The following is a 22,217-nucleotide window of genomic DNA, read 5'->3' on the forward strand; positions in this document are numbered from 1 at the left end:
CCACCTAAGTCCCAGCGGTTGGGCTCCTACGGGCTCCTCCCGGGGGAGTACCAGCTTCCAGGGTGAAGAGCATCTACGTCCTGCCTGAACATCTGCCTCCCGGCCTGCTATTCATTAGAGACAGTGACCACCTTTCCCAGTCTCCAGCAGGTCGGCCCAAGGGTCCACTAAACAGAGACTCCCATAACAGCATAAACAACATTGCCCTTCCTTTCCCATACCACCCATGTAATATGAAAAGCAACCATGAAAACGGTCCCAGAACTTCACCCTTTTGTGTGTGGCTTCAGTCACACTGGCACTGTGTGCCACCAGGCAGGAGATTTTATATTGTTTTTAGTGGTCCCATGCAAAGTTGCGTGGGACCACTAAAAACACTGATGATTAGGCTTTTCACTCTCCCCGGAACCCCTTTTCTGTCTAGTCTCCAGTTATCAGATTCATTATAAAGTTTGCTTCAACTGAAGCCTTCCATAAAGTCTCTCACAGTGAGACTTTACCCAGAGGTTAAAAGTCCCCTACTAACATCTAAATTCATGGGTGCTCAAATACCAGACCTGCTGGAAGGTCACATTTATCTTGGTGGCAGTCACTTTAGCCCACACAAAGGCCGATTCAGTATGGTGCGCTCAGCCGAACGCACCTTTAGCCCCGGTTTGGCCGTGCATTTTCGACGCGCTATTTTTACCCCTTATACAGAAACACGCGGCCAATCTCCCCAAAACTAATAGCGCCCGCAACATGCAAATGCATGTTGATGGGCCTATTAGTTATTCCCACGCAATACAGAAAGTAACACCTGCCCAAAGGCAGAAGTTAATTTCGGTTGGCACAGGGAAAGTGTACAGAAAAGCAGAAAAAACTGCTTTTCTGTACACCCTCCGACTTAATATCATAGCGGTATTAAGTTGGAGGCCCTAAAATTTTAAATAAATTTTAAATAAATTAAAAAAAAATTTTAAATCTGCCCGCGGGTTGGAAGACGGATGCTCAATTTAGCCAGTGTTCGTTTTCCGAACCTGTGGCTGTCACCGAGTTCGAGAACCGACGCCGGTAAAATTGAGCGTCGGCTGTCAAACCCGCTGACAGCCGCTGCTTCTGTCAAAAAGGAGGCGCTAGGGACGCGCTAGTGGCCTGGGCGCGCGTCAGGAGAGCGGGTGCTCGCCTCAGAGAGCCAGCTCTCCCACGGTTTTTACTGTATCGGCTCGAAAGTCAGTAAGTTCCAAGCCCTGGTGATTTATTCAACTCCTATCAGATTTTATCGTAGTAGAATGGTGCTCTGCACATACGCCAAGTTCCTGCCTAAGGTGGTATCAGATTTCCACCTTAGTGTCCTTCCACATTTTCCCCTAGGCCACATCTCCATAAAGATGATAGGACTCTTCATTCCCTGTATAATAATAAAGCTGTTGCCTTTTACCTGGCTCATAGACCATAGAAAATCCACCCTGCTTTCTGTTTCTTTAGATCCTAGTTGGCCTGGCAATGGGGTGACAAATCCTTTCTTTTCTAATATATTTCTTTTTGGTTTTTTTACCACTCACAAGTTTCAAACTTGTGCTAATACAACCCCTTTCCATATATTTTTTCTCAGGAACTTATGGCTGGCTTTTCATTGGTAACTCAAAATGAGTTACATTCAGGTACTGTAGGTATTCCCTGTTCCGAGAGGGCTTATAATCTGAGGACCTGATTTACTAAGCTTTTTTTTCCCATAGATACAGAATAGGACAAAAGCCTTAGTACAAAAGGTCCTAAATTTGTAATTGAGGCAAAGGAGGGTGAAATGACTTGCCCAAGGTCAGCAGTGTCAGTGAGAGAAGCAGGATTTGATCCTGGCTTCCCTAGTTCTCAGCCTCCTGCTCTAATCACTAGTTACTTCCACCCTGTAAAACTGAACTGAAGTCCCTGTTAAATGACACATTGTGAGACAAAAATGTTATAAAGGGTTGGCCTGGTAGCTGAATGGTAAAGCTGTGCAGTGCCATGTGGTGGGACCTGGGTTCAGGTTCTAGTTCAGGTCCACTGCCCTTTGGGATGCTGCTGAAGCCCATGCTTATAAAGTTCTGGAGGGAGCCTTGCACCCCAGCTTAGAATCATGGTTGCAATGACTGGACTACAAGAAGTTGGGAGTGGATATAAAACAGGGGGAAGCACATCCTAGGGAGTTGCAAATGAAGGTTCCAGGCACCAGATCACAGCTCCATTTCAAATGAGCTAAAAGTCCAAAGGAGCAGGAGGAGCTTGCCTGGTCAAAAATAATAAAAACCTTTAATAACAAAAAAAAAATAATAATAAAAAAAAGAAAGTTAACCACATTATCCAATATTTACCTAACTTACCATTTTTTATAGAAAAAGTACTTTAGCAAAATGCCATCATGCCACAAATATTTGCAGTTTGATTTAGGTGTGTTAGGTTCTGTAAGAAAGGCAGAATAAATGGTGCATTATCCATCTTGCTGAACATCTACAGAAGTGAGATTGAGTAGAAGATTAGCTTTATACAGCCAGGCCATGAATCTTACGATAGTAATCAAGAGTAATCACAAGATAAAGTCATTTAATAGAAGAACATGGAATGACACAATAATGTTTAGTTTTTTCTCTTTTTTTCTGAAAGCAAATCCAATACTGGAAAGAAGATATTTTAAACACCTAATAATAATTATTATTATGATTATACTTTTTTTTTTTCTTGAGTATAATATTCACTAGTCACTGGTAAATTCTGTCTTAGCTCACATTGAATCTCCACAGTTGCATAATGTTTGAGGTAAAACACTGCCTATTTATATATTGATTTATTGTATTTCTAGTTCTATCATGATGCAGAATTCCAAAACCAATTTATCTCCACCACTTCATCCATGTTAAAGAAGTCAAATAAGCTAGATGTTCCAGAAACTGAAAAAACACTGCCAATGTTATCTAAAATTCTTCCACAGGTAAATTATAGTCTACATTTCTCAATTCATTGTTAATGAAGTTGAGGTATATTTAACTGAATTATTCTAGTGGTGCTACTAGATACTAAATGGACTGCGGTCTACTTAGACTGTGATCAAATTGATTATGAATGGTTACAGCAGTAAAAGTATGCAATTAAGTTAAAAACGATCTCCCATTTTGAGGATTGTATGTCAAACTTTAATATATAATCTACACCACAAGAAGAAAAGTTATATTGTAAAGTACTCCTGTCTTAATGCATGAAATAAAATCTGTCTTTCTGTTAAGACTCTAAATTCTTAAATTGTATATCAAGAAGGGGTATTTCTGAGAGAAAGGAAGAAGGATAGATTGTGATGTCTGAGTTCTGTATTCAGACCATGAATGTGAGGAATGGGGGGAATAATAGTCTTGGACCTCAAGGTAAAGTATAGACTGTAATTTTTAAAAAATAAAAATAAAATAAATAGGCTTTGAAGGAAGGGTGGGGTATGTTGCCAAGATTAATATGGTTCTAAGTACTGATGGATGTTTGGTAAGGTATGCACAATATGGATATTGCAAGAAATAGAAGGCTTATTTCTAAAGAGAGATTTGATATAAAGAGACTGTTTTTCTGCCCTGGTTTATTTTTCTTATATCTTTCTCAGAAAGCATTAAATATGGAATTTCCATTTTCCCAACACGATAACAGACATGCACTTCAGGATAAAGGAGAATACTTTGATACTGTAAGTTTCCAGATTTCCACTGTTCTGTACAAAATACTATTTATTTATATAAAATCATTTTTCCTGAACATACCTAGATCAGTCCAGACCAGTGGGTTGTGCATTCCTACCAGCAGATGGAGTCAGAGAACAAAAACTTTGGGCACTGCTACATAACGAGAATGGCACCTGTAGTCCCTCAGTATTTCTCTGACTCCAGCAGATGGTAGAGATGCAAACCTACAGTCTGTTAGTCAGTTTAAAAAATAAAAGTTATTAGGGAAAGGTTTTTTTCCTAGGATAGGCTAGTTTGTAGTTAGTTGTGTAGCTTCCTGAGGTGTTAGGCACCTTCGTGGGCCATCCCTCAGTTGAACCCGGGTGTCCGGGGGGTTGGATACCCCTGCCTGCGTCTCGCCCACATCGATGCCAGTGTCTTCATAGCCAGGGGCTCCTGGTTTCCTTGAGCACTGAGGAGGTTCCTCTTACTCCTTCCTCAGACTCCAACTCTGTCAGGTTAAAGTTTTCTTCAAAAAAAAAAAAAATCAGAAAGAAAGCAAGGAAGAAGTCTTTCAAGATAGGAGGAATTCATTTGGGGGACGGGCCATGCCGCTTCATCAGCAGGCCAGCTGGAGTGGTGAGCTTAACCCGCGGGTCCTCATGATGGCCTGTGGCTCCAGGTAGGTCGGCGGGGGGGGGGGGGGGGGGGGGGGGGGGGCGGTAGGCCTTCGTGCGCGTGTGAGGCCTCTTTTTATTTTCGCACCGGCAGTTCTCCTCACAGCAATTTCGCGCCTGCAAGGAGTTTTTCTATTTTCTGCAGTCGCGCAGAGGTTTTCTGACTGGAATTTTTTTCTTTTTTTTAGCCGACCGTGTTGCTGCTCGTTTTTCTCAATGACACTCCTGCCCAAGTTGGGAACCTGCCGCATGTATGGGGCGTCAGGGCAGGCCATAAATGCTAGTTTCCTGTGTTCTGCCTGTTCTTCAGAGCAGGAAGGAACTTCCTCGGGGGGGGGGGCAGCAAGCAGGCAAGGGCTCCAGTCCTCCGGGCCGCAGTCAGGGCCGCCATCAGGAATTTTGAGGCCCCATACAGCCAAAATGTCTGGGCCACAAGCATTCAGTGGATAAAGTATATGCAACAATGTTTGCAGCTGTTTTATCTGCAAATTCAAAGCGAAAAGAAAGAATAAAAAAAAAACCTCTTCTGTGTCTCTCTCCAGCCCACCGCAGCTCCTCTTCCTGTCCCGGGGCCCCGGATCGCTGACATCATGAGGGGAGGAGGAGGGCAAAGCTTTACCCGGAGGAGCACGGGCGCGGCCATCGCTGGGTCCCTTCTCTTTGAAAACCCAACTTCCTTCCTGAGGAAATCCTGAACCCGGAAACAACGTGGGCCACAGCAGGGCAGGAGTGAAAGCGGCGAGTGAGCATGCAGCGGCCGTGCTACCAATGCCCAGGGAGGGTCTGCTAGGCGGCCATAGTCCACTCCACCTGGCTACATGAGCAGGGCTAAAGTTATTTGGGAGGGGGGGATTTATCCGATTAACTTCCCTAGCCGGATAACTTTTGAATACGGAGTAACTCTCCTAGCTGTCATGGGGGGGGGGGGGGCAGGGAAAGAAAATGTTTTAAGAGGCGGATTTTCAGCCCAGGGTCTCCCCATATTCCTCCCCACCCCAACCACCACCCAGTTCCCAACTTTGAGCTTGCTGCACCTTAGGCTGGAATAGGCTCCCTCCCTAGACTTACTCACGTGCTGTGCAAAATTCCACCTTTCCGAGGCTGCTTTTCAGTCTTACCCGCAATCGACAGCACCATCCGAGCTGTAGGTATAGTGAGTTATGGCAGGGTTTACGATCTCAGCAGAGCAGTTTGGTTTTTTTTACCTGCAGCCATGTGCACGCTTTGCTCCGGATACAGCAAGGAGTTCTGTGCGCATAAAACAGGATGTGCTGCTGAGGGCCCGCTACAGCGGGCCCCCATATGTGGCAGTAGATCCTGGGGCCCCATACTGCAGGCCCAAGAATACTGCCCTGATGGCGGCCCTGGCCGCAGTCCTCCTCGGTGGGAGAGGGTAACTCGTGGCGGCTGCCGAGGGAGGAGGAGGCCCCTCCCATTCTTTCTCCGGTGGACCAAATTCCCACGTTTGGGGATGACCCTGGACCACCGGACCCTCCTGCTGGGGGGTGGTGTTGATTCAGGGGAGTTTTGCCCTGACTTTGTGCTCCTGCTGCATCAGGCGTTCCTGACTAGGAAACAGGAGATCCTGAAGAGAGCAGCGCAGCTGGACCCTTTGGTGGAACCTCCACCAAAGCGAATACCCACAGGGTCCCCAGACCGCCATCACCCTGCAGGGGCTCACCAAGGGGCTCAAGGTGTGGATAGGTTGCAGGCCCCACTCGGGGATCTCTCAGACCCTGGGGTGGATCAAGATCTGGGACTCACCCAGGCTATGGATGATGTGATACAGGATGACCTGGACCAAGATGACCTCCCATCCTCGGAAGGCGATGATCCCAGATCTTAGTAAAAGAGCTCTTTCCACCGCTGGACCTAAACTCTGGAACTCTCTCCTGACCTGAGATTGGAACAATCGACTCCCACCTTTAAAAAGAGACTCAAGACTTGGTTGTTTAATCAAGCATTCTCCTAATCCCAATAACTATTCTGATCTTTTCAATATTCGACCTCAGGCCCGACTCATTCAATTCCGAACATATATTCTCCTAAATTATTTTGTTATTTAAATTGTACTCTCCTTGCTCCGTTGAAGTTATTTATTGTTCTCATTAAGTTATTTTATTTTATTTTTCCAAGTTAAATCTTCCCTGTTCTCTGTAAGACATTATTCTACATTCTGTCAATTTTATTGTTACAATGTAAACCAAATTGATTAGTAACTTTGTTGCTAGAACTTCGGTATATAAAACTGTTAAATAAATAATAAATAAATAGTGCACTTGTTTAAGCGAGAGGAGCTCCAACCTCTCATTCCCCAGATCTTGGAGATCCTGGGGATCAAAATTTCACAGGAGGAATCAGACAGCGAAGGTGTCAACCCGGTCCTGGATGGGATTCGGGGTCCGACGACTTCCTTCCCATTACCTAAGAAGGTCCGCAAGCTAGTGACCCGATAGTGGGACTCGCCAGATGCGGGTTTAAAAGTGGGAAGAGCCATGGCGAAACTTTACCCACTATGGCAGGGTGTTTTAGATCTTCTAAAGATATTGAAGGTGGATGTGGCGGTGTCTGCCATGACTAAGAAGACCATCATTCCTGTGGCCGGAGCTGCTGCGCTGAAGAACATTCAGGACCACAAACTGGAGATTCATCTGAAGTGAGTCTTCCAGGTCTCAGCGCTGAGTCTCAGGGCGGCGATTTGCGCCAGCCTCATGCAGAGAACCTGTCTTTGCTGGGTTCAGGAGGCGGCCGCAACCCCCAGTTCCAATGGTGGGGGGCCCTTGAAAGCCATGCATTTGGAGGCAGGAGTTGCCTAAGTCGTGGACGCGTTGTATGACTTGATTAGGACCTCAACGCATAGTATGGTGTCTGCGGTTACGGTTCATAGATTGCTCTGGTTGCGTAATTGGTCAGCAGGCTTATCTTCCAAGTCTCAACTTTGTAACCTCCCCTTTAAGGGCAAGCTTCTCTTCAGGGAGGATCTCAACCAGTTGGTGAAATTGCTGGGGGAGTCCAAGTCCAAGGAAACCTTCGGGGAAGGTTTTTCCCCCACGGGCTCGTTTTCAGGATTCTTGCAGATTTCGCCCTGGTAGGTCTTCAGCTCCTTCGGGGTCCAGACCTTTTCCCAAGAAAGAGGGCACCTTTTGTCCCATTCTGGATCTGCAGAAGGTGAACAGGTGTTTGCGAGTTCCCCGTTTTCACATGGAGACATTGAGAACTGTGGTGGCTGCGGTACGCAGAGGAGAGTTTCTCACGTCGTTAGACCTCACCGAGGCGTATCTCCACATCCTGATTCACCGGGCTCACAAGCGGTTCCTCCGCTTCAAGGTGATGGGCCAACATTTCCAGTTTCAAGCTCTCCCTTTCGGCCTGGCGATGGCTCCAACTACTTTCACCAAGGTCGTGGTGGCGTTCCTTTGCAAGGAGGGAGTCCTTGTTTACCCGTATCTCGACGCCTGGCTAATCCAAGCAAAGTCTCAGGAGGACTGCATAAAGTCGGTTCAGAGGGTGATGCTCACCTTGCAGTCACTCGGCTGGGTCATAAATGTCCAGAAAAGTCATTTGGAGCCCACGCAGTCGGTCTACTTGGGAGCGCTCTTCGACACTTTCCGAGGCAAGGTTTCTCTGGCAGCGGACTTGCCAAAAGCCCCTGGTGGTCCAGCGGGGGTCCGGGAGCGATCTCCTGCACTCGGGCCATCGGCTGCCAGTAATCAAAATGGCGCCAATAGCCTTTGCCCTTACTATGTCACAGGGGCTACTGGTGCCATTGGTTAGCCCCTGTCACATGGTAGGAGCACAACATGGCGCGGGCCATCCAGTGCTCCTACCATGTGACAGGGTCCGGCCAATGGCACGGATACCCTGTCACATGGTAAGAGCAAAGGGCCATCGGCGCCATTTTGATTAGTGGCAGCCGACGGCCCGGGAGCGGGAGATCGCTCCAGGGACCCCCACTGGACTACCAGGTACCTGTAAAAAGTTTTTGGGGGGGTCGGGAGGGTGGGGGAAGCTAAGGTATTAGTTTTAAAGGGTCGGGGTGGGTTTTTTGTTTATCGGCCTTGGCGCAGCCGATAAACAAAACCGCGATCGGGCCCAATGAAACAAAAACCCCACATGTGAATCGGAACCGGAATCCGAACCAATTCTGGTTCCGATTCACATCTCTAAAAATGAGTAATGGAGGTTTTAGTTTAGAAAATATCAAGCACTGCTGGCTTTATCCAGTGTTTAAGGGGTCACTTTTTTTGGACTCCAGAAGGTAAATATCTCAGGAAACATGGGCTTTGCCACACAGAAACTTGTGTTGTTAAAGAAGCTATTTGGTAGGTGTGTGGGCTGTTCAAAATATTATTCAGTATAGCTAAATATATATATCTATATATCTATATATATATATCTATATATATATATATATATATATATGTATATGGCATTCACAGGAGGTGGTGCCATGATAGACACCCCAATAACACTCTGGCAGGCGATGCAGTAATCTGTGCACTAAAAAACTGTGCATTGGTTTTCAGTGCACATTTTTAATGCCCAGATTTTTTTTTTTTAACTCACAATGCAGTAAGCTAATGCTATGCTAAAGCATCAGGAGTTAAAAAATACACCTAGGAGAGTGAAGAGCTGAGAGAACATCTTCCTACCTCGTACCTGCAGCCGTTTGAGTCTGGGGGTGAGTTTGCTACCTTCCCGGACGGAGAACTCCGGCTGCCGGGGAGAGTGACATTAGAGGGCGGACCCGAGGCAGGACCCGGAAGTGGCCTATAATATCTGCGAGGTTGCGGTGCGCAGCGGACACTGGCGCGCGCTGCTCAAGCCGCGCACACGTAAGGGGCGCGTGGCTTGAAGGGCTTTGCTGGGCTTCGCCGAGAATCGCCCTAGGTCGCCTGGACTTTAAGTAAGATTTATTTTTCTTAAAAATGTTAGCTCTTTCTAAAATGTAGTTAATTTTTACTGAGTTCAATTTCTTTCTTCTCTCTTATACCACCTTCTGCTTAGCGGCTATTAGTAGCATAGAAGGGTCTAAGGTGGAAATTTCCTGTGAATAGGTAATTAGTCTTTTAATTAAATATGCCTCCTAAAAGAAAGGGGAAGGTGAGAATTTTCCCACCCCTTCCTTTACCGTCACCTATCCAACAGGAAATAACTCACTTTTTGGCCTCTCCTGCATTTAAAAATAGAGGCATCAATGACTCTGATGTGCCAGGCAGTCAGGGAGAACAGCCTAGCCTAGCAGAAGAGGCCTCTTTAAGTCCTAATGTAGGACTTCCACCTGCACAGAGAGTTAGTGAGGAGTATTTGGAGTTGCTTTCTTCTGAAGACTCCAGTCCTGACCCTGATGCGGGTATGCTATTAAATATATTGGGTAGATTTCTTAAAAAAGCGCGTTCACGTACTTTTGTTTGCGCACCAGGCGCAAACAAAAGTACGCTGGATTTTATAAGATAACGCGCATAGCCGCGCATATCTTCTAAAATCCTGGATCAGCGCGCGCAAGGCTGCCGATTTTGGGCAGCCGGCGCGCGCCGAGCCGCGCAGCCTGTCACCGTTCCCTCCGAGGCCGCTCCGAAATCGGAGCGGTCTCGGAGGGAACTTTCTTTCGCCCTCCCCTCACCTTCCCCTCCCTTCCCCTACCTAACCCACCCCCCCGGCCCTATCTAAACCCCCCCCCCACCTTTATCCACGGATTTACGCCTCCCGGAGGGAGACGTAAATCCACGCGCGCCAGCAGGCTGCTGGCGCGCCGAGACTCGACCCGGGGGCGGTTTCGGAGAGCACGGCCACGCCCCCGAAACGCCCGGGCCGAAACCACGCCCTCGGTCCCACCCCCGAAACGCCACGCCCCGCCCCCGAAACGCCGCATCATCGGGTCCCGCCCCCTTGACATGCCCCCGACACGCCCCTTCCAAAAACCCCGGGACCTACGCGCGTCCCGGGGCTCTGCGCACGCCGGCGGCCTATGGAAAATAGGCGCGCCGGCGCGCAAGGTCCTGCTCGCATAAATCCAGGCGGATTTACGCGAGCAGGGCTTTTAAAATCCGCCCAAAAAGGTTTAGAAGAGAAAGTGGATACATTAAGTTGATATATGAAGGATCATATATACTATTATATGATCAATGAAAGTAATGAATCTGTAAAAATGCAAAAAGAGGGGGGATGGCAATATTATATAGGACTTTGTTCAAATATTAAAAATTGATTAATAAACAAATATCATGATGTATATACAGAGGTATATATTATATGCACCTAAGGTATCAATTGATGACTTATATATCTATTCTTAAAAAACTGTGTAGATTTGTAAAAAAGCTATTCTATTTTATTTGAAACGAAATATTTAATAAAAGTCAATTGAATAAGTGAAAAATGTCAAAAGTGAATTATTGAATGAAAAGTGCAATGATTGTCTAAAAAAGATTATGACCAGTAGATTAAGTGTATTTATGTATTAAATAAAGATAATTAGTTAATTAACAAGGTAGTATTATTGAAACACTCCTGATGATTAAATTCAATACTGATGTGTGTAGCAATGAAGGAAAGCCAAGTCAGATCTGTATGTGTATAAAAATGTATATAGAAATCTTAATATGCGAGTATGCAAAACTAAAAGGAAGACTAATGCTCTGTTAAAAATAAAATCAAATGGAAGACTATCTATGCTAACAAAAAACTAATTGTTAAATAAATATCTTTAGTAATGGCTATATCACTAAAATAGAGCATAAATCATAAATCGTTATTAATGAATTGTACAATGTAAATTAGTTCTAAACGATGAAATTATTTAATACAAAAAAAGAGGGAAGCATCTGTTGTCGACTAAGCCGAGTGTATAGAGCACCATTGTGAATTGATTGTATGTCGAATAATGATAGTCCGGACCGCATCTGCAAAAATCTATATGTAAATGGAGTGTCAACTCAAAAAACTACTATTATTATATTAAATGTATAATGTGATTATCATAAGAACTATCACCAGTGTAAAACGTGTATTCATAGGCAAAGTGAAAAAATTGTGAATCCAACGGTACATAATAAACCGAAAACTAGATGAAAAATTGGCAATGCTATGATTAAATAAACCATTCTGTATCGAAAAGAAGCAGCGGAAGAAACAAATTCTCTTATGATCACATGTGTAGGACGATCTTGACTTTTACAAAGAAACACAGAATTAGCTCTATTCAAACACTAATTGTGTATGATATTCGCGCCAAAGTATAACTGCCATTAAGTGTCAATAGGTGTCAATAGTTAGTGTCAATAAATGAACTGGCAACGTTGTTACATACTAGTATACTGCTCTGTTTAAAAGCTTACTGCCTATGATACAGTAACTTGATGCAGAATTTATTATGAGGGAAGCAAAATGCTTTATAGTCGATTACATGGATCGAACTCAACTATGCGGGCAAACATTTATTGAGCTCTATATAAATATAACTAGTGTGCAATTTGCTAGCCCAGGGGCAATTATCAATGATTACCGATTATATCAGACAATAAGAAAATATATAAAAAAATAAATGAAAAAATAAATAAACTGAGTATGTTTTACTCCAAAGAACTATAATGGAAAATGCGGTCCGGACTATCATTATTCGACATACAATCAATTCACAATGGTGCTCTATACACTCGGCTTAGTCGACAACAGATGCTTCCCTCTTTTTTTGTATTAAATAATTTCATCGTTTAGAACTAATTTACATTGTACAATTCATTAATAACGATTTATGATTTATGCTCTATTTTAGTGATATAGCCATTACTAAAGATATTTATTTAACAATTAGTTTTTTGTTAGCATAGATAGTCTTCCATTTGATTTTATTTTTAACAGAGCATTAGTCTTCCTTTTAGTTTTGCATACTAGCATATTAAGATTTCTATATACATTTTTATACACATACAGATCTGACTTGGCTTTCCTTCATTGCTACACACATCAGTATTGAATTTAATCATCAGGAGTGTTTCAATAATACTACCTTGTTAATTAACTAATTATCTTTATTTAATACATAAATACACTTAATCTACTGGTCATAATCTTTTTTAGACAATCATTGCACTTTTCATTCAATAATTCACTTTTGACATTTTTCACTTATTCAATTGACTTTTATTAAATATTTCGTTTCAAATAAAATAGAATAGCTTTTTTACAAATCTACACAGTTTTTTAAGAATAGATATATAAGTCATCAATTGATACCTTAGGTGCATATAATATATACCTCTGTATATACATCATGATATTTGTTTATTAATCAATTTTTAATATTTGAACAAAGTCCTATATAATATTGCCATCCCCCCTCTTTTTGCATTTTTACAGATTCATTACTTTCATTGATCATATAATAGTATATATGATCCTTCATATATGATTTGATTTATTTGTGTACTGAAGAGAATATACACAAGGTAAAACCATCTTTTATTACAAATTCACTATACATTTGTACTAACCGTGAGTTTATTTAATTTATATTAGATTTGATGTTAAAAATTTATAATATACTCTATGTGTCACCATTGCTTTATACATGTACAGTACATACACTTTGTATAAGTGCTGGAAATCAACGTGATTTTCTGCATACACAAAAACAGTTTAAGAATCGGTTGAAAGAATTAAAAGTTTGGAAGAAAATCAGAAAAAGATTCAAGAATTTAATATGTCCGTATTGCCAATCTTCAAAATGGCGCCGGCGCTACCTTTGCCCTCACTATGTCATACGGGCGCCCGTAAGATTGGCAATACGGACATATTAAATTCTTGAATTTTTTGAAGATTGGCAATACGGCCCGCGTGCAGGAGGTCGCTCCCGGACCCCCGCTGGACTTTTGGCAAGTCTTGTGGGGGTCAGGAGGCCCCCCCCAAGCTGGCCACAAGTCCCTGGGGGTCCAGTGTGGGTCCGGGGGCGATCTCCTGGACGCGTGACGTCGGGAACCAGGAACCAAAATGGCGCCGGTGCTACCTTTGCCCTGTCACATGATAAGGGCAAAGGGCCACCGGCGCCATTTCTCTCAACGCAGCCGTGGCCAGCGAGAGGAAGATCGCGTCGGGACCCCCCCCCCACTGGACCCCAGGTAATTTAAAACATTTTGGGGGGGTTCGGGAGGGTGGGGGATTTTTTTAAAGGTTCGGGGTGGGTTTTAGGGTTTTTTGGTGTGCCGGTTTTCCCCCGCCCTATTTAACGATACAATACAAATGCCCCTGGCGATAAATCAGGGGCATTTGTATTGTATCGTGCACTCTAACGATTTTGGACGATTTTAAAATTATCTGACGATAATTTTAATCGTTCAAAAACGATTCACATCCCTATTCCTCACTATCATCCACACTCTTCAACATTTACATGCTGCCCATATGCAAACTCCTATCCAACCTAGGACTCACACACTTCATCTATGCAGATGACATCCAAATTCTAATCCCCATCACTGAATCCATTACCAAATCTCTCCAATTCTGGGAAACCCATCTCACTGCTATCAACCAACTACTGACCCAAATGAACCTGGCCCTTAATACTTCCAAAACCGAACTCCTAATAATATCTCACAACCTAAAGGAAAAGTCCCTCATAAGAACATAAGAAATGTCCATGCTGGGTCAGACCAAAGGTCCATCAAGCCCAGCATCCTGTTTCCAACAGAGGCCAAAACCAGGCCACAAGAACCTGGCAATTACCCAAACACTAAGAAGATCCTATGATACTGATGCAATTAATAGCAGTGGCTATTCCCTAAGTAAAATTGATTAATAGCCATTAATGGACTTCTCCTCCAAGAACTTATCCAAACCTTTTTTGAACCCAGCTACACTAACTGCACTAACCACATCCTCTGGCAACAAATTCCAGAGCTTTATTGTGCGTTGAGTGAAAAAGAATGTTCTCCGATTATTTCACCAAAATCAACTCCCATCATCCCAAACACTTGATCGCTCATGACGTAAGAGACCTAGGCTTTATCTTAGATAGCGAACTCAATCTAAAAAAATTCATAAACACTACAATGAAAGACTGCTACTATAAACTACATGTACTAAAAAAATTAAGACCCCTCCTTCATCTAAACGACTTCCGAACCGTCCTCCAGGCAATAATATTCTCTAAAATAGACTATTGCAACACCATACTACTAGGTCTCCCTGCATCCACCCTCAAACCCCTCCAAATGTTACAAAATGCCACCTCCAGAGTCCTCACCAACACAAAAGAAAAGATCATATTACCCCCATCCTGAAAGACCTCCACTGGCTTCCAATCTACTCCAGAATTCTCTTTAAGAGTCTCACAATTATACACAAGACCCTACACAACCAAAACATACACTGGCTAAATGACTCCCTCCACTTCCAAGCCCCCAGAAGACCCACCAGATCTGCCAACAATGGAACCATACACGTACCCTCACCCAAACTAACCCACTTCAACTCCACCAGGGATTGAGTACTCTCCCTGGCCGGCCCTTCTATCTGGAACTATTATATGCCCCCTGAATTAAGACTAGAACCCAGCACACACAATTTAAAAAAAAATTAAAAACCTGGCTATTCAAACAGGCCTTCTCATAACTCCCCTCACCAACCTTCAAACCAGCAAATCCAAGTATCTTTTGATAAAACTCCTGTACAAAGTTTCTTTCCTGTTTCACCTATGTTTTTTGACACAATGTATATAAAGAATGCATTTTAATTGTTTAAAGCGCACTCTGCACACCCTTAACCTCCTTTAACAGTCTACAATTATCCACCCCTAATCCCTCTCCCCCTCCTTTAATGTTGAGATATAATTTCTTTTCCTCATTCCTTCGCAACATTTTATCTATCTGTTCCATGTAAACCGATGTGATGTGCAAACGAACGTCGGTATAAAAAAAGCTATAAATAAATAAATATAAAGAATCCCCACCTAGGGATTAAGAGTCAACATGGAATGGAATGATTAGTCAGAGCAGCTCCTGAAGAAATAAATTAGCTGTGTGTCCTTAGGAGGAACAATCCTCTAAAAAGAGATTACAATTATAATAGTAAAATCATACCATTAAAAAAATACATATTTCAAAATAGCTGATGAATAGAATAACATCCAATAATTAAAAAGTCATATAATTTTTTTTAATTTCCGAAACACCAATAAAATATTTCAAAAGAACAGATACATCAAATAATACTCAATTAAAACTAAGGATTAAAAAAAATTCCTGGTTCTCCATATCTGGGAACTTAATTTCCAGTCATCCTGAGATTGTTGAGGATTAGGGGGATGGGAAGCACCCACTAGGACCACCTCTTCAACTGGTGAAGAATCCCTGTGGCAGGAACAACTGGAGCTTCTTCTCATTCCCCTTAGGATGAGCCCTCGGGTGCTGGGGCCAGCAGATATTAGCCGTGGGTCTCTGCTGACAAGCTGGATGTCCAGAGAGATGGTCGGACCACAGGCAGGCTGAGTACAGGTGTAGATGGAGGCAGGTAGTGGTCGAGGCAGGCAGCGTTTGGACATGGTTGATGGTCAGGCAGTGGTTGGTGGCATGCGGAGTTCAGGCAAGATCAAGAGTCAGGCTGTGGTCAGTGGCAGGCAGAGTTCAAGCAAAGTCGAGAGTCAATCAGGCCAAGATTAGAATCAGAGATCCATTTGAGGGAAGTTGGGACAGATAGGCAGGCAGGGAGGTGAGGAACAGTACAGGCGGGGAGACAGAGAACACACTGAAGAACTGAAGACTGACCACAGGATGAAAATGAAGACCAGGACCACAGGAACGAAGACCAGGAACACACTGAAGCAACTTGCTCTGCCAAGGTAATGGACCTATTTCTGAGGCGTCTTGCTGGAGAAGCTTTGCCCTTATAAATGGCAGGCTTGCTGACATCATCAACAGGTGCTGCAGTGGCTTTCCTGCTGCGGTCCCTTTAAATCCAAGATGAGACACCACGCATGCGCCTAAGGGCAGTGCTGAGCACGAGAGACAATGTTGGAAGCTAGGCTGGATGCAGCAGCCTGCTGTGCATTCTTTAGGGGCTTTCCCTGGCATCGGCACACCTTCCATCTGGCTCGGGGCTGGAAATAACTACGGACTGCAGAACGCAACACATACTCTGTCTCATACACACATGCTCTCATACACATCCACACATGCCCCACATCCTCTCTCACATATACACACTCTTTTATGCAGGTTCTCAGACCCTCTCTCTCTCTCTCTCTCTCTCCCTCCCTCCCACATACACACACACATGTTGTTACTCCTATATGTTCCTTCATACACACACAATTCCTCTCTCTCACACACAAAAACTGGCTTTTACTCCCACAGGCTCCCTCACACACAGACTTCCTCACTCCCACGTGCTCTCTCATAAACTAGGTGTCACTCCTATAGGCTCTCTCGCACATAAACACACATGCTCTTACAAGCTTCCTCTCTCACATACACACATACACACACACAGATGCTCTCTCACATACACAGACACACATGCTTTCACTCATAAGTTTCCTCTCTCCCTCACATACACACACATGTGCTCTCACTTTCACGGGCTCTCTCACACACACACATACACATACACACACACACACACACTCACATGCGCTTTCACACAGGATTCTAAATTCCTATATCCGTTCTTTCACAAATCAGCTACCACTCCCACAGGCTCCCTCATACACTTACATAGGCTCTCTTACAAACATGCAGGCTCTTGCTTTCACAGACTTTCACAAACAAGCTACTCCCACACACACAGGCTTTTTTACTCCCACATTCTGTCTCACAAATCAGCTCTCACTTGCACAGACTCCCTCACACTTACACACAGAATCTCACATACTTTTTCAAACACATTCTAGGGAAGTACCCGCACCAGAGTCAGAACTGCAAGCCCCGCCAGTGGAATGCAATGGCACACATCAAGGCTTGCCATGCAGAAGGGCACACAGGTGGTACAGGGAATGCATCTTTCATCCCCTCTCCACATTGCTGGGGATGCCAAAGGACCATGTGATTAAGAGATATCATCTGAGCTCTCAGGCTATCATGGAATTATATAAAGAACACAGAGGAGAGTTGGATCCTGTCACAGAAAGGTCCCACTCTATACTATGCCTCACCAAATTATTGTATGCCCTGCAATTTATGGCATCTGGCTCATTTCATACAAAGTTGGGGTCATCAGGGAATGTAGCAAACATCTTTTTCCCACTATCTGAGCCAGGCCATAAGAGCTGTACATAGCCGCATTAATCATTACATAAGATTCCCTTATGAAAGGCAGGTCTTGCTGGACTTGAAGAGAGGTTTTTATGCCATAGTTAACTTTCCAAATGTTCTGGGAGCTATTGACTGCACTCACATAGCCATCATCCCACCGTGTCTCAGGGAGGAAATCTACCACATCGGAAACCTCTTCTACTCCAACAGTGTGCAGCTGATCTGTGACACTCAACTGTGCATCCTTGATGTGGTCACCAGATACTCACAAGCTGCACACGATTCCTTTATATTTATTTATTTATTTAACACTTTTTTATACCGACCTTCATAGTAATAACCATATCGGATCGGTTTACATAGAACAAGGATAACTGAAGCAATAAATAAAGTGATTAGCAATAGAGGTGAATAAGGCAAAGTTACATTTAACAAGGAGTAGAAACTTGGAAGCTTAAATAGCTGGAAAAAAAGATAAAGGCAGGAAGTATTGTAACATAATAATAAAGGATATGGGATTAAAGCTTAAGGTGCTTTAACCTGGAGGTGCCAGAGTCCATCTTTTCGAGAGGATAGCAAACCATTCGTCCAGGTGGGGATAGATTCGTCCAGGTGAGAATAATGGTGACTAGTGATTGTCTGGAGGATCAGCGAAGGCTTGGTGAAAGAGCCACGTCTTGAGTTTTTTTCTGAACGTTAAGAGGCAGGGTTCTAATCTGAGGCTTGAGGGGATGTTATTCCAGATAGAAGGTCCTGCTATTGAAAACGCTCGGACTTTGGTCGAGGAAAGGCGTGTGGCTTTAGTTGGGGGAAAATTCAGAGTACCTTTGAGAATATCTCTAATTGGTCTGTTGGAGGAGTGTAATTTGAAGGGGATTTCGAGGTCGAGTTGGAGTTGATGATGAATGAATTTGTGTATTAGGGTGATTGATTTATAAAGGATTCTGAAATTCACTGGTAGCCAATGTAGAGTTCTAAGGATGGGAGAAATGTGATCTCCACGGCTGGTGTTGGTCAGTAATCTCGCCGCGGCGTTTTGTATCATCTGCAGTGGTTTGGTAGTAGATTTGGGGAGGCCAAGGAAAAGGGCACTGCAGTAGTCTATCTTGGCAAATAGCAACGCTTGGAGAACTGTCCTGAAGTCTTGGAAAAATAGTAGTGGTTTCAGACGTTTTAAAACTTGAAGTCTATAAAAGCAGTCTTTGGAAGTGTTGTTAACCATTTTCTTTAGGTTTAGCCGATTATCTAGAAGAACCCCAAGGTCTCTCACATGCTTATGGGTGATGTAGGAGTTGTGTGGGGATAATGGAAGAAAATTTTCTTCATTTGAAGAGATGAGGAGGAGCTCCGTCTTTGAGGCATTTAGGACCAAGTTTAATCTATTGAGGAGGCTAGTGATAGATAAAAGGCAGCTATTCCATACGTAGGCAATCTGGCCTGTTTGAACAATATGAAGACAGTTTCTATGGTGACAGTTGCTAATAGGTAAGAGCAGTGCTTCTTTTTATCATCCCTCTCCAGCTATGTGTATACAGCAAATGGCAATGACATGGGGGACTATCAGGGATGTGCATCAGTTAGATGACAAGTGGCTTGAACATTTGTGTCTCAAGCCATAGTGTCAGGGCCCAGGTTTCTCTCTCTCTGCTGTAGAGGCCTTATAATGTTGTGTACCCATACAATGTAGTTGCCACTAAGCTCAGTGTGTGACTGAGCATTACAGACTTTCAACTTCTCAACTTTAAACAAGTGGTGTTTAAAATCCTCTCTTTTGGAGATGTTGAAATGTCACTTGTCAGTCAAAACCTTTTTGGGTCCCAATGTAGGAACTCCGGTGAGTTTAGCCCTTTTAGTGCTTTGTCAGGCAGGATGTCAGCCACAGTTTGCCTTGACCATCACAGGGGTACACAGATTCAATTGAAGCTGGGAGATGTGCCTTTTGGGCCAATCCTAGTCACTGTGTCATGTCTGATAAATGTGTATCTCTAGAGGTCATACTGCAGAACAGCAGGGACATGAACAATCATACTACAAGTTTTATGTCTTTTTGCAATGACGTGTAACAGCTGTGATGTGCAGCTTCAGTGTTACAGGAATGCTAGAAATGGGTAGAGATTACTTGGTTGTGAGTCGCATGTACACATCATGTACTAACCCCAGATGCATTTTTCCATTCATGAAGATCTGACACAGCATAACAAAGTACTAGAGCGTACATATCGTGTTACAGTAAAAAGCGGCATGGACTTTGGGTTTGGAAATAACCTTTTATGGCTCATGTCAAGCATTAGCTTAGCTTCTAGTTTCTTATAGCATGCTGTGGGTTGGCAGCGATATAACAAAGTCATGGTGGTGTGAGTGATGCAGCCATTCTCTCTTTGCCACAGAGCTATTCATATTGTCTTGATTTATGCAGGAGGGAAATACCCAGCTTAACAGTTTTATTATTAATGTATACAAATATTCCAAAAGATGTTTATTTATTTATGTATTTATTTGTTGAGTTTTATATACCATCATTCGGTAGAGCCATCACAACGGTTTACAAAAGTATACATTTTTCTTAGCAGTTGTGTAACAGAAAAGCAAAGTGAACGTTGTACATTTTCTTAGCAGTTGTGCAACAGTAAAAACAATTTGAACAATATCAGAAATAAGAATATCAAGTCCAGAGAGCATTATTAGGTTGGATGAGGAGGGTTTGCAGGTTCAGGGTGAAGAGAATGTATTAAGAGGTTTACAACTGAGAGTTCAGTTGAGAGTTGGGATACAAACAAATATATTAAAATGCCTTACAGTACATATGGGTTAAAAAGCTACCATTCTACATTCACACCAAAAACCAAACCACACACATACATTTCACATCACATTCATAACCCAAGCAATAAATATATATAGTGACCCCAACAGATGCCCCCATTTTGCTAAAACAATTAGCATCTTCAGGGGAATTTTGAAACATGCCTAGTAATAAAACATACTACAAATCTCTATTTTTCATATATATGTATATTTATAAAAATATATTTCACAAATGGAATGTCCCAAAAGTTACATGGCATAATAAAAGAGCATTGGTGTCATCCTTGTAAAAATCTCTGCAGTGACCATTCTGTTTCTCAAAACATGGTATGTAACTACTAACTAGCTCAACAGAGCCCAGTAGATTTCTTTTTTATTCTAAAAAAAAATAAACAAAACATATAAAATGAGAATAAAAATTCTAAAGAATCTGATCTCATTATATTTAACACCTTAAACACAGAAACATAGAAATAATGGCAGAAAAAGAGCAATGGTCCATCCAGTCTGTTCAGCAAGCTTCCCATGATAGTATCTGCTGCATTGTGCAGGTTACCCCCATTATCAGTCAGTTTTGCTTTTGATGTGCTTTGCTCATGGACTTGGCCATAGAAGCAGTCCTATGTTTTCCTTAATGTCAGTTATACTCCAAAAACTGCTCGAACAGTGTATTTCATTACATAAAAACCATAACACCGATAGAACTATATTGGGATTAAGGTTATTGTATACATATACAACCAGACCTCATATGTGAAGTTTGAGAGTTTTTTGGGGTTACTCTCATTAACTAACTACCACATTTTCTGTACGAAATTGGTATGTATATTGTGGTTTCTTCAATTTTTCAATCATTGGTCATGATTATGTCGATCTTACATATCAACATTTTTTTAATGAATTTTTTTAAAAGATTTTTTACAATGGATAGCATTTATCCTTGTATACGTTGAGTGACCGCAATTGTTAATATCACTTATCTTTTAACTTGAGTGACCGAAAACGCTGAGGTGGTAGATATGCGCCCTGACACGACTTGTGTTTCTTTATTGCTTCATCAGGGGCATTTCATTTTATTGCTCGGCAATTCTATGCTGTCACCCGGCAAAGTCAGCATCTCAGGGAGGATCAATTGTTGGGAGACGCTGACTTTGCCGGGTGACAGCATAGAATTGCCGAGCAATAAAATGAAATGCTGACCAAATTATTGATATAATGATTGCTGGGCCCCCTTTGCTTGACTTGTGCATGTTTGGTTTGGGGTTACTTTTGGTTCTTCATTTTTTGTTTTAAGCAACTTGTGCACATGACATACCCCTGATTATTTTCAAACTGTTAAAATCAGCAAATAATAATTTTGCATTAACAATTGAAGAAAGATGTCATGTTTAACTTTGTACAATGGAGCTAATGCGTGGCAGACAATTTCTGATCAATACATCTTAGTAGAAAAAACTTCTATTGTAGATATAGTCACATCAGTGGTGTACGTTGATGAAAGATATCTTAATAGCGTGAACACAAGGACCTCGACACAGCCATGGTTTGCATCAGGTGTTGCAGTCCCGGTCGCTAGGCTAGCGACCGGGTCCTTACCTTTCTCCTGCCTCCCCCGGTCTCGCTGCAATCCGTTGCTCCTGGGGCCTGCAGGGCCGCATGGCAGCGTCTCTCTCCACGTGGAGACGCTGCCGAAGGACGATTCTGACTCCTCCCACTGCCAGGCAACGCGCGCGCGTGAGCAGGGGGCTCTTAAAGGTCCAGCACCCGGAAGTGCTGAACCGCCCTGTTCCTGACGTCAGACGCTGGCTGGCTATTTAAACCATCGTTTGACT

At 43.1% G+C, this 22,217-nt stretch overlaps 1 protein-coding gene across 1 annotated transcript in view; it reads left to right on the plus strand.

Annotated features, from left to right (window-relative positions):
- The window catches only part of TEX36 (testis expressed 36), a 48,561-nt gene that overhangs the window by 18,571 nt on the left and 7,773 nt on the right, over window positions 1-22,217 (plus strand). The window contains exons 2-3 of the mRNA XM_029610053.1: window positions 2,819-2,947; window positions 3,602-3,682. Of these exons, the coding sequence (XP_029465913.1) occupies window positions 2,819-2,947; window positions 3,602-3,682 (210 nt within the window). The remainder of the gene's footprint in view (window positions 1-2,818; window positions 2,948-3,601; window positions 3,683-22,217) is intronic.

Source organism: Rhinatrema bivittatum, chromosome 7 (genome assembly GCF_901001135.1).
Source record: "Rhinatrema bivittatum chromosome 7, aRhiBiv1.1, whole genome shotgun sequence".
In the NCBI taxonomy this organism is placed as follows: domain Eukaryota; kingdom Metazoa; phylum Chordata; class Amphibia; order Gymnophiona; family Rhinatrematidae; genus Rhinatrema; species Rhinatrema bivittatum.